General features: G+C 45.1%; 1 protein-coding gene across 2 annotated transcripts in view; it reads right to left on the reverse strand.

The window, feature by feature from the left end:
• Nucleotides 1–2,396: 2,396 nt before the first annotated feature.
• Nucleotides 2,397–12,425, reverse strand: part of ZNF490 (zinc finger protein 490) — a 40,617-nt gene continuing 30,588 nt past the window's right edge. For both annotated transcript variants that reach the window (XM_035283919.3, XM_035283918.3), the window contains 3 exons: nt 8,830–8,956; nt 8,569–8,629; nt 2,397–7,407 (listed from right to left, as the gene is read on the reverse strand). In XM_035283919.3, coding sequence (XP_035139810.3) covers nt 6,171–7,407; nt 8,569–8,629; nt 8,830–8,956 — 1,425 coding nt within the window. In that variant the 3' untranslated portion in view covers nt 2,397–6,170. The remainder of the gene's footprint in view (nt 7,408–8,568; nt 8,630–8,829; nt 8,957–12,425) is intronic.

Consider the following 12,425-nt stretch of genomic DNA (forward strand, 5'->3'; position numbering starts at 1 on the left):
TGTTCTGATTGGCCATTATTAAACAATGGGAGGCTGTTGTTTTGGTCTGAGCTCCTATACTAGGCCCAAAAGGCAAGATCAAACCGAAATGGAATCACTTATGCTAAATGCTGCATGTTCAAAATTGTTTTAAGGGAGCAGATAGATCCCAAACAAACCAATTTTTGCTGAAAACAGGAGATTCTATTCGATGTGAGCCATGTAATAAGGTGTGAGCCACCGCACCCAGCCTGAACAATATTCTACTAACCAGAGAGCACAAAGTCATTCATGAGGGATCGACCCTATGACTTAAAACACCTCCCACCAGGCCTAAAACCACTACACTGGACCAAATTTCAATGAACTAAGGAGAAGACAAACCACATGGAAACCATAGCAGGAGTTTCCTGCATGACAATAGATGCTTTACCTAGTTTAGGGACACTGGGATTTATTCATGTTTGAACTAACACCTTTGTTGGGCTACAGAAATGCTGCAGGGTGGCCGGGTACAAGGGCTTACGCCTGTAATCCCAGCACTTTAGGAGGCTGAGGCATGTGGATCACAAGAAGAGTTTGAGACCAGCTTGACCAACATGGAGAAACCCCGTTTCTACTAAAAATACAAAAAATTAGCCAGGTGTGGTGGCACATGCCTGTAATCCCAGCTACTCAGGAGGCTGAGGCAGAAGAATCGCTTGAAGCAGAGAGGTGGAGGTTGCGGTGAGCTGAGGTCATGTCATTGCACTCCAGCCTGGGCAACAAGAGTGAAACTCCATCTCAAAAAAAACAAAACAAAACAGAAATGTCACGGAGTTGTCCCTTACAACCCAGAGAGAGGATCAGGGTCTGTGTTGAGATGGAGACATGGGTGGCGGCAGCAGCAGAGGTACTTACAGGTCCAGCTGAGTGTGAACTTCAGGACACCATCTAATGGTAGCTTCCCTACCTTCTTTATTTATTTTTTGGAGATAGGATCTTGCTCCATTGCCCAGGCTGAAAAGCAGTGGAGCAATCTTAGCTCACTGCAACCTCTGACTCCCAAGTTCAAATGATTCTCCTGTTTTAGCCTCCTGAGTAGCTGGAGTTAAAGATGTGCACCATCACATACAGGCTAATTTTTGTATTTTTCATAAAGGGTTTCACCAATTGGCCAGGTTGGTCTCGAACTCCTAACCTCAGGTAATCCACTTGCCTCGGCCTTCCGAAGTGCTGAGATTACAGGCGTGAACCACCACACCCAGCCTTCTCATTTTTCTTTTTTTTGAGATGGAGTTTCGCTCTTGCTGCCCAGGCTGGAGTACAATGGCACCATCCCAGCTCACTGCAACCTCTGCCTACTGGGTTCAAGTGATTCTTGTGCTTCAGCCTCCCAAGTAGCTAGGGTTACAGGCATGCACCACCATGCCCAGCTAATTTTGTATTTTTAGTAGAGATGGGCTTTCACCATGTTGGTCAGGTTGGTCTCGAACTCCTGACCTTAAGTGATCCACCTGCCTTGGCCTTCCAAAATGCTGGGATTACAGGTGTGAGCCACACCCCCAGCTTTCTTTCTCATTTTCAAATGATTGCTCTTTCAGGAATGACCACCACTGGGGGTTCCCAATATGCACAAGATAAAAGTCTCACCACCAGACCTGTAAGACAAGGCCAACACCTAGCATCAGTTCCAGCTTCATTCTCCATAGAAAGGCAAAGTGAAAATGCCTAGCCCTAGACCACTTTAAAGAGGGCCCAAATCCCATACTACTGCTCCTAAATGCCAGACTTTTATAGAAACTGCCAGCTTTGGTTGGCTAAGTCTGGGACCGAAGTTTGTTAGGTCTCAACAATGGAACAGAGCAGCAAGCAGCAACAGCTCAAAGAGCATGCTGCTCACCACGTAGCAGAGCAGGTTAGCACCTGACAGCAAGGGAAGGCTGACCATGGCATGGTGACCAACATCTAGACATCCAGATAGTGCCAACTGTTGCGGTTGCCTGGAAAGGCGTGGTTCGGATGTTGACACTGATGGCTATGTGGTGCACATACACACCGAGAACATGAAAAGGCTTACTGCAAAAATGAGGTCTCAAGGAGAACATGCCAGGGCTCTGCAGCAAGTGAAGATGGCATTCCTATCCCTTGTAAGTACTGATGCAAAAATCTTGAAATAAATGCCAGTGAACCATATAAAGCAACATATTCAAAAGATGATGCAACATAACCAAGTAAGATTTATCCCTGGAATGTAAGGGTGGTTCACAATATGGAAATGGATCCATGGGATACACCACATTAGCAAATGATGGAAAAACGAGTCTTGATTGATGCAGAAAAGCTTCTGACATAATTCAACACCCATTTATGATAAAAACCCACAATAACCTAGGAATAGACTGCTACAAGAACTATGTGAAAAAGTCAACAAAACCTTTGGGGATGTAACACCGTTTTTAATATCTAATATCAGAAGCAAGGATGTTTGCTCTCATCAGCTCCATTTGATGTTAAGGGTGATGCTCCCTGGGAAATCAGGGAAGAAAATACAAGCAATCTGGCCGGGCACAGTGGCTCACCTGTAATCCCAGGACTTTGGGAGGCTGAAGCGGGCGGATCACAGGAGACTGAGAACATCCTGGCCACCATGGTAAAACCCCATGGCTACTAAAAATACAAAAATTAGCTGAGTGTGGTGGCGCATGCCTGTAATCCAGCTACTCGGGAGGAGGCAGTAAAAATCTCTTGAACCCAGGAGGCAGAGATTGCAGTGAGCCAAGATTGAGCCATTGCACTCCAGCCTGGTGACAGAGCAAGACTCCATCTCAAAAAAATAATAACAATAATAAAAATAATAGTAAGGCCAGGCACAGTGGCTCACACCTGTAATCCCAGCACTTTGGGAGGCCAAAACAGGTGGGTCACCTGAGGTCAGGAGTTTGAGACCAGACTGACCAACATGGAGAAACCCCATCTCTACCAAAAACACAAAAATTAGCCAGGTGTGGTGGTGGGCACCTGTAATCTCAGCTACTCAGGAAGCTGAGGCATGAGAAATGCTTGCACGCAGGAGGCAGAGGTTGCAGTGAGCTGAGATCATGCCACTGCGCTCCAGCCTGGGTAACAAGAGAAAGACTGCCTCAAAAAAAAAAAAATACACGAAGCATTCCATATTTGAAAATATATATACACACATATCCCTATAGATAAATATACAAAAATCCCACTTTGTCACTGTCCATACAGGGAGAGAGAGACACAAATGCACAAACCCATAGATGTAACAGCCCAAACACTAAAAGATGCTTCCAGAGACAGACCGACCCCAGGTGTTCTGATCTGTCTCCAGGTTTCTCTGGCTCCTCGGGAGTAACTACCACAGTGCATTACAGATTCTCGCTTGCTTTCTTGTCTTCCGGAATGCCAGCATCGAGGGAACAGGGATATCAGCACAGAGATATTAACACAGCACAGCTTTGTTGGCTATTAGAGGGCATTACATAGAGGAAAATACTGAATATCAGGACGCAGACACAGACACAAATGGGTTTTACACAAACCTCATCATAGACTCATATACTTGTCCTTCAAAAAATGAAATGTTCTCATTTTCATTCCACTAAGAGATACCCATTAGTGCCCCCCAGACCTATCATAAGAGATGGCTCCTTGAGCCCATTCTGATAGTGAAGGAATTTCAAACTTCCTGAGCTCCCACAGTACAAAAGCACAACATGGCAGCTGACTCCCACATCTCTACAAAAGCACAACATGGCAGCCCAAGAATGTGAAAAAGAGGGACCTGAAATGGGTTGAGTAATAATGTTCCAACCCCTCAAACTACCATAAATGTTCCTGGTGAGAGAAGCAAAGGTGTGTATCTCATGGCTCAGCCACCAGATCTTCCACCGCAGCTCTACAGTAGCCGTCACTTCCACTGAGGCCTCATCTGCCAGCAAACCTTGCTCCAGTCAGCCTCTGGACTCTTGTATCTTGGTTTTGGATGCTGCCATGTGACCCATCACCCATCCCTGCTGCTGAGGGAGGGTAGAGACCAGAGGCCTAGGGAGTTCCACAGGTCTCCAAGCGACAGATCACTTCTAGGACCCAGGGAGACCATAAGTTGTTACAAGTGTGGATGGTGACCTGGTTTCCCTCAATGCTGCCACTTCCCTTCTAGAACACACTGACTTGCTCTCTAAGAAAAAGGGGGACTGACCCCAACAAGGGTCAGACCCCACACCTCTCATGCCTGTGCAATTCAGAGACGGGAGAAAACTTCAGTAGCTCCAGGAAGCAATTTACTGGGAGTTGAGTTCATCTTGCCTTGTGATGTGAAGCAAGGCAGTTCCATGGCCTGTGAACCCTGACACCAGCACTTCCCACACACAAGAGTTGGAGCACTGCAGGGTGGGTCCTTTTCCAAAAAGAGCCAGGTGCTAGTCTTAGTAGGAGGCTATGAAACCAGTCCTGGAGCAGCATGCATGTGGCATGCACTGAGGTGAGAAGGCCAGAGCATCATCAGTGCATATGCCACTGAATTATCTCAGGGTAGAATGTGCCAGAAAACAGGGTAAGCAACTTAGGGGAGGTAAGAATTTTGTGTGTCCTACAGCTAAGACATGGCAGAGTATGTCTTTGTGACTCCACCAGCAGTTTTGAGATTATTCTGACTGTGGTGGTTGGTACAGGGCTGGAAATTATAGGACAGTGGATGCTGTGTGGTCAAGGGGCATGTGTCCCATGACACAAGTTCTGCTTCTGCAGCCCTCTCATCTCAGAGCCGTCTGGGGTTGCCACAGAGAAATTTGGATATGAATGTTTAAATGTGTCTCCCAGCAAATATCCAAAGTGTAGGTTTGAGATGGGAAGCAAAGCTGGAGATGACCTCAAACAGTCCTGGAATAATGCAATGCCGATCATGTCTGTGAATTAGGATGTCCACAGGCAGATCTCACTTGGGGAGGATAACGGGATGCACCTTTGTTTTAGAAGCACAGCATTCCCACAGTCTGACCCGAGGACACTGATGAAAACTTAAAGGCAGATTCTGGGAGTCTTATCATTTCTATCCAGTCGCATGTGAGCCAAGGGCAGGCGCTGCCCTAGAGGGTTTTTCCTAACTTCAGACTTGGTGCCACAAAAGGCCTGCTGGGGCCCAAGTCCTTCTTCCCCATTCCTTTAATTCTTCCTAAGAAGGATCTCAACAATGGTTGCATATGTAATTGAAGATGTTCCCATACTGCTTACATTTAAGAAGGCTACAGCCAGGCATGGTAGCTCACGCCTGTAATCTCAGCAGTTTGGCAGGCTGAGGTGGGTGGATCATTTGAGGTCAGAAGACAGAGACCAGCCTGACCAACACCGTGAAACCCTTTCTCTATCAAAAATACAAAATTAGGGCCGGGCGCAGTGGCTCACACCTGTAATCCCAGCACTTTGGGAGGCCGAGGTGGGTGGATCACAAGGTCAAGAGATCGAGACCATCCTGGTCAATATGGTGAAACCCCGTCTCTACTAAAAACAAAAAAATTAGCTGGGCACGGTGGCGCGTGCCTGTAATCCCAGCTACTCGGGAGGCTGAGGCAGGAGAATTGCCTGAACCCAGGAGGCGGAGGTTGCGGTGAGCCGAGATAGCGCCATTGCACTCCAGCCTGGGTAACAAGAGCGAAACTCCCATCTCAAAAAAAAAACAAAATTAGCTGGGCATGATGGCACATGTCTTTAAACCCAGCTACCCGGGAGGCTGAGGCAGAATTGCTTGAACCTGGGCAGTGGAGGTTGTGGTGAGCAGAGATCATGCCGCTGCACTCTAGCCTAGGCAACAAGAGTGAAACTCCATCTCAAAAAACAAAACAAAAACCTGGGATGAAGAATTTCTCACATTTTTTATAGTTTCTCTCCAGTATATATTCTCAGGTGTCTTCAAAAGATTATGTGAAGTGAAAGCTTTCTCACACCCCTTACACTCTTAGGGTTTCTGTCCATGGAGTCCATTGATATATTTGTAATCCTACAGGAGAGTGGAAGTTCCTCCCACTTTTGTAAAATATTTCATTGCCACATGAGTCATGTCTTCAAAGTAAATCAGGACAACCGAAGGCTTCATCACAGTGTTTACGTTCCTGGACTTTCTCTCAGGCCTAAGTACTCTCATACATTCACAAGTAACTAATACAACCGACTGCATTACAACATTGCTTACATTCTTAGGGCTTCCCTCTAGCATGAGTCCTTTCATGCACGTGCAAAGACTTTGAATAACTGAAGGCTTTACCACATTGTCTACACTGAAAGGGTCTTTCTCCGGTATGAATTCTTTTGTGTACTTTCAGGGAATTTAAACAGGTGAAAGCTTTGCCACACTGCTTACACTCACATGGTTTCACCCCAGTGTGACTTCTTTCGTGCCTGCGAAGGTGACTGAAGTAAATGAAGACTCGACCACACTGTTTGCATTCATAGGGTTTCTCTCTAGTATGGGTTCTTTCATGAATTCGAAAGTGAGTGGAATAAAGAAAGGCTTTACCACATTCTTTACATTCATAAGTTTTCTCTCCAGTGTGAACTCTTTCATGCAATTGAAGGTAACTTGAAGAATTGAAGGCTTTACCACACTGTTTACATTCGTAGGGTTTTTCTCCAAAATGAGTTCTTTCATGCACTTCACAGGAACTAGAAGACTTGAAAGCTTCCCCACATTTCTTACATGTATAAGGTTGAACTCCGGTGTGGGTTTTCACATGTTTTCGAAGGCTTGAGTGAGAAAAGAAGGCTCTTCCACATTCCCTACATACAAAGGGTTTCTCTCCGGTATGAGTTTTCTCATGACTTCGTAAGTACGTGGGACAACTGAAGGCTTTCCCACATTGCTTACATTCATAAGGTTTCTCTCCAGTGTGAGTCCTTTCATGGGTTAGAAAAGGCTGGTAATATATAAAGGCTTTTCCACACTGCTTACATTTGTAGGGTTTCTCTCCAGTGTGATTTTTTTCATGGCGCCGAAGAGCAGTAAGATATCTGAACGCCTTCCCACACTCCTTACATTCGTAGGGTGTCTCTCCAGTATGAATTCTTATGTGGTTTCGGAAGGAAAAGAGAAATGCAAAGGCTTTCCCACATTCCTTACATTCATAGGGTTTCTCTCCAGTGTGAATTCTTTCATGGGTTCGAATACTGGAGCTGCGAGTGAAGGTTTTCCCACATTCTTTACATTTATGTGGCTTCTCTCCAAATTCGTGATACTCATTTGGTTTCTGTTCATTGTGAGACTTCATGTGCCTATTGAGGGAGACCTGATGCATGAAGACTTCCCCACACACACCACAGTCACACGGTTTTAATCCAGTAGGAGTGTCCAGGTTAATATCCAGATCAGGAATCTGGCTAGTGCTTTTTCCACACTCACGATCTTTATTTTCACAGAGTGTTTCAACCATAGGACCTCTGTAAAAAATGAGTATCATTTTTTTATTAGTAGTTTTGTATTAATGATGTTATATTTATTACCAAGTACCAGAATTACATTTTTAATATTTTCAGAGACACTGTATGTTATTTGCCCTGTCTAAACTGATTGAAAGCTAATACACTGAATACTCTAGAACAGGCTGTGATCATAGCTATTATCAAAATAGCCAGGATTTTTTTTTTTTTTTTTGAAATGAAATTTTGCTCTTGTTGCTCAGGCTGGAGTGCAATGATGTGATGTTGGCTCACTGTAACCTCCACCTCCCAGGTTCAAGCGATTCTCCTGCCTCAGCCTCCTAAGTAGCTGGGCATGTGCCACCATGTCCAGCTAATTTTGTATTTTTTTTTAGTAAGGATAGGGTTACTCCATGTTGGTCAGGCTAGTCTTGAACTCCTGACCTCAGATAATCTGCCTGCCTTAGCCTCCCAAAATATTGGGATTACAGGTGTGAGCCACCATCCTCGACCAGGATTTTTTTTTTTTTTTTTTTTGAGGCAGAGTCTCACTCTGTCACCAAGCGCCAGGCTGGAGTACAGTGGCACAATCTCGGCTCACTGCAACCTCTGCATCCTGGGTTGAAGCAATTCTCCTGCCTCAGCCTCCTGAGTAGCTGGGACTACAGGAGCATGCCACCACACCCAGCTAATTTTTGTATTTTTAGTAGAGATGAGGTTTCACCATGTTGGCCAGGATGGTGTTGATCTCCTGACCTCGTGATCCGCCTGCCTCAGCCTCCCAAAGTGCTGAGATTACAGGGGTGAGCCACCGTATCCAGCCCCAGCCAGGATTTTTTAATACTGTTTCATAGTGATTTATCTTCATACCCTGAACATCTATGACTTTTTTTTTTTTTTTTTTTTTGGGTAGAGACAGATTCTCACTATGTTGACCAGGCTGGTCTTGAATTCCTGGCCTCAAGCAATTCTCCACCCTTCACCTCCCAATGGCTGGGATTAGAGACATTAGCCACCCAGCCCAGCCCATGACAGTTTCCATGAAACATTTTTAGTAAAAATTTTCTAAGAACGAATAAACTTGCAGCTGTGCTTATTGTTTTGCTTGCTTGGCTTTTGAAATTTATGAAATACTAAGATTCCCTCATGGGCTATATAATTACTCTGGTGAATGCAACTCACCTTAGATTTCTTCCCTGGTTTTTGGGGTCATCTTCAATATCCTGGTCTTTCCATTTTTCCCCTAAAATACAGACCCAGAAAACTCACTCTAAATTATTAGAAATTACAGAAAATTGTAACACTCTAAGGTCCGTAATTAGCTATGACCTTATCGTCGGGTTTACCGACCTGAGTATTCCCTTCCCACATTTTAAATCTTGGAAAACAGTTGTGCAAGAAACACTTGTTCTAAATTAAGTCAAGAAATGATGTCGCCCTTACCTATACAGGCCAGGTTCTTGAAGGTTGCCCGCATCACATCTCTGTAGATATTCCTCTGGCCAGGATCCAGCAAAGCCCACTCCTCCAGGGTGAAGTTCACAGCCACATCCTCAAGGGAGATGGAGTCCTAAAACATCCCACATGTGTGTAGAGGAGGATGGGTGAGAATGGCAGTAGTGAGGATCCATACTCAGAATTCCTGAGAAATTCCATATAATCCTGTGGTCTCAGTTCAGTGGCATGACTTGGTTGTCAGAACTCTGACTCTTACCACACTCACTTCCTCATAAATTTGACACTATCATGAACACACAGAAATTGTTTCTATATTTTAACTGTGATCACATGAAGCCTGTTATTTAAATGCAGATCCAAGACCACCTTGGAGATGTGGGAGAAATGCTATACAAATGAAACAAATTTGAAGACCATCAATTCCTTGTGAAAAAAACTCTTTCATTTTCTACCTTATTACACACCATATCACTCAGCATTTCATGAAACTTGGGGTCAAATCTGGATGAGATTTTAATAAACCAATACACCTTTTAGACTATAAGCTGCACATCTCCCATTGAGGATAAAAAAGTATAAGCTTTCTCTTTTCTTTTTTTTTTCTGAGACAGTCTCACTCTGTTGTCCAGGCTGTAGTGCAGTGGCGCAATCTCTGTTCACTGCAACTTCTGCCTCCTGGATCCAAGTGATTCTCCTCCCTCAGCCTCCTGAGTAGCTGGGATTACAGGGGCAAGCCGCTATTCCCAACTAATTTTTGTATTTTTAGTAAAGATGGGGTTTCACCATATTGGTCAGGCTGGTCTTGAGCTCCTGACCTCATGATCTGCCCACCTCAGTTTCCCAAAGTGCTGGGATTACAGGCATGAGCCACCAAGCCCAGCCAGCTTTTTCTTTTTCTCCAAGAACATGAGAGATCAGGGCCAGGTGCAGTGGTGCACACCTGTAATCCCAGCACTTTGGGAGGCCAAGGTGGGTGGATCATGAGGTCAGGAGATCAAGACCATCCTGGCCAACATGATGAAACCCCATCTCTACTAAAAATGTAAAAATTGGCTGGGCATGGTGGCATGCATCTGTATTCCCAGTTACTCAGGAGGCTGAGGCAGAAGAATTGCTTGAACCTGGGAAGCGGAGGTTGCAGTGAGCTGAGATCACGCCACTGCACTCCAGCCTGGCAACAGAGCAAGACTCTGTCTCAAAAAAAAAAAATTAAAAAGGGTGAACATGAGAGATCAGGAAGTCTGTGGAAAGCCAGATGACTGAATGAAAATATTCCTTTGAACAAGTATTAATTTCCACATTTTTGTGTAATATTTATCATAGGTTCAGTTTTTCCTTTCTCTATTTCATTTCGTGGGTCTAGGAGGTTACTGGAAAGAAAGCATAGCAACTTGAACCTCTACAAAACCCCTAAACTCATGAAAGGGTTTATTACTCACATGCTCAAGATCTCAGGGAAAGCTGCATAGGCGCTCGAGCACTTGTGAAATGGCTTGAGAGAGCAAGAAAAGGAGCCTGGCTGGGGATCTGTTCTGACATTCGGGAGTGGGCTAGCGTGAGAGTTCAAGCAAATAGGCAGAGGCTGATGCGAACTGGCTGTCTTGCCAGCACCAAATGAGGGTGACCCAGGCTTTCCTCCTACCACATCTGTATATGGGATACACAGTGGAAACTGAGGAATGAGGTCTTAAAGCTGTGAGCATCAAAGCCCAGGTGCAGTGGCTCACATCTGTCATCCCAGCACTTCGGGAGGCTAAGGCAGGTGGATCACTTGAGGTCAGGAGTTCAAGCACTCAACCTCCAGCCCTTTTTCTCTCCCCTGAGTTTAGGGGCTAGTGCTGTTGAAAGATCAAGGCTGGGTGTCTTTCTGGACATCAATCCCCACCCTGAAGTTAGGTAGCAGTTCCAGTAGTCATTTCTTTACAACAAAAGAGGCTCCTATTACCCTTATCACTCATGAAATTCCAAGAGATTTAGGAACTCTGTACCAGGAACCACACACAAAGACCACATGTCTTTCTTATCACAGCACAGAACATCATGGCTCAGGGACACAGGCTCACCAGAAGACAGATGATTCATAGAATTATATCATGTTTCCACTCCAGCCACTGGTTAAAGTGTGTCATTCAGGTTTTTTGTTTTTGTTTTTTTTTTAATTTGAGACGGAGTTTCGCTCTTGTTACCCAGGCTGGAGTGCAATGGCACGATCTCGGCTCACCGCAACCTCTGCCCCCTGGGTTCAGGCAATTCTCCTGCCTCAGCCTCCTGAGTAGCTGGGATTACAGGCACGCGCCACCATGCCCAGCTAATTTTTTGTATTTTTAGCAGAGACGGGGTTTCACCATGTTGACCAGGATGGTCTCGATCCCTTGACCTCGTGATCCACCCACCTCGGCCTCCCAAGTGCTGGGATTAGAGGCTTGAGCCACCGTGCCCGGCCCAGGTTTCAGTTTTTTGTTGTTGTTGTTTTGAGACCCGGTCTCCCTCTGTCACCCAAGCTGGAGTGCACTGACACAATCTTGACTCACTGCAACCTCCGCTTTCAGAGTTCAAGGAATTCTGCTTCAGCCATCCAAGTAGCTGGGATTACAGATACACCACTAGCCCAGCTAATTTTGTATTTTTAGTATAGATAGGATTTCTCCATGTTGGCCAGGCTGGTCTTGAACTCCTGACCTCAAGTAATCCACCCATCTTGGCCTCCCAAAGTGCTAGGATTACAGGCATGAGTCAATTCATCTGGTCTGGGTTTTTGTTTTAAAACAGTAGAGTAGGGCTGGACGTAGTGGCCCTGTAATCCCAGCACTTTGGGAGGCCGAGGCAGTGGATCACTTGAGGTAAGGAGTTTGAGACCAGCCTGGCCAACACAGTGAAACCCTGTCTTTACTAAAATACAAAAATTAGCTGGGTGTGGTGGTGCATGCCTGTAATTCCAGCTACTTGGGAGGCTGAGGGAGAAGAATCACTTAAATCGAAGAGGCAGAGGTTACAGTGAGCCGAGATGGCACTACTGCACTTCAGTCTGGGTGACAGAGTAAGACTCCCATCTCAAAAAAATAAAATAAAATAATGTAAATAAAATACAACAGTAGAATACAATGAAAGAATGTTCCACTGTTTCTTTCTGCATGTTTCACAACTGAAGAAATCTCTAGAGAACCCCAAAAATGACAGAACACAGAAAACCAGGAACATCAAGTGCAATTTTATCTTCTGACACCTACAGCTACTGAGAATAGTATACAGCGTAAAATCAATAGCATAAACCTAAATCCTCGCATTTAAAGCCTGTTTGCCTCAGTTCCTTTTCAACACAATGCCCACATTTCAACAAAAAAATTACAAGATATAATAAAAGACTTAGATGGTTTGGCTGGGCACAGTGGCTCATGCCTGTAACCCCAGCACTTTGGGAGGCCGAGTCTGGCAGATCACCTGAAGCCAGGACATAGAGACCATCCTGGCTAACATGGTGAAATCCCGTTTCTACTAAAAGTACAAAAAATTAGCCAAGTATGTTGGCACATGTCTGTAACCCCAGCTACTCGGGAGGCTGATGCGGGAGAATCACTTGAACC

This window comes from Callithrix jacchus, chromosome 22 (assembly GCF_049354715.1).
Source record: "Callithrix jacchus isolate 240 chromosome 22, calJac240_pri, whole genome shotgun sequence".
In the NCBI taxonomy this organism is placed as follows: Eukaryota; Metazoa; Chordata; class Mammalia; order Primates; family Cebidae; genus Callithrix; species Callithrix jacchus.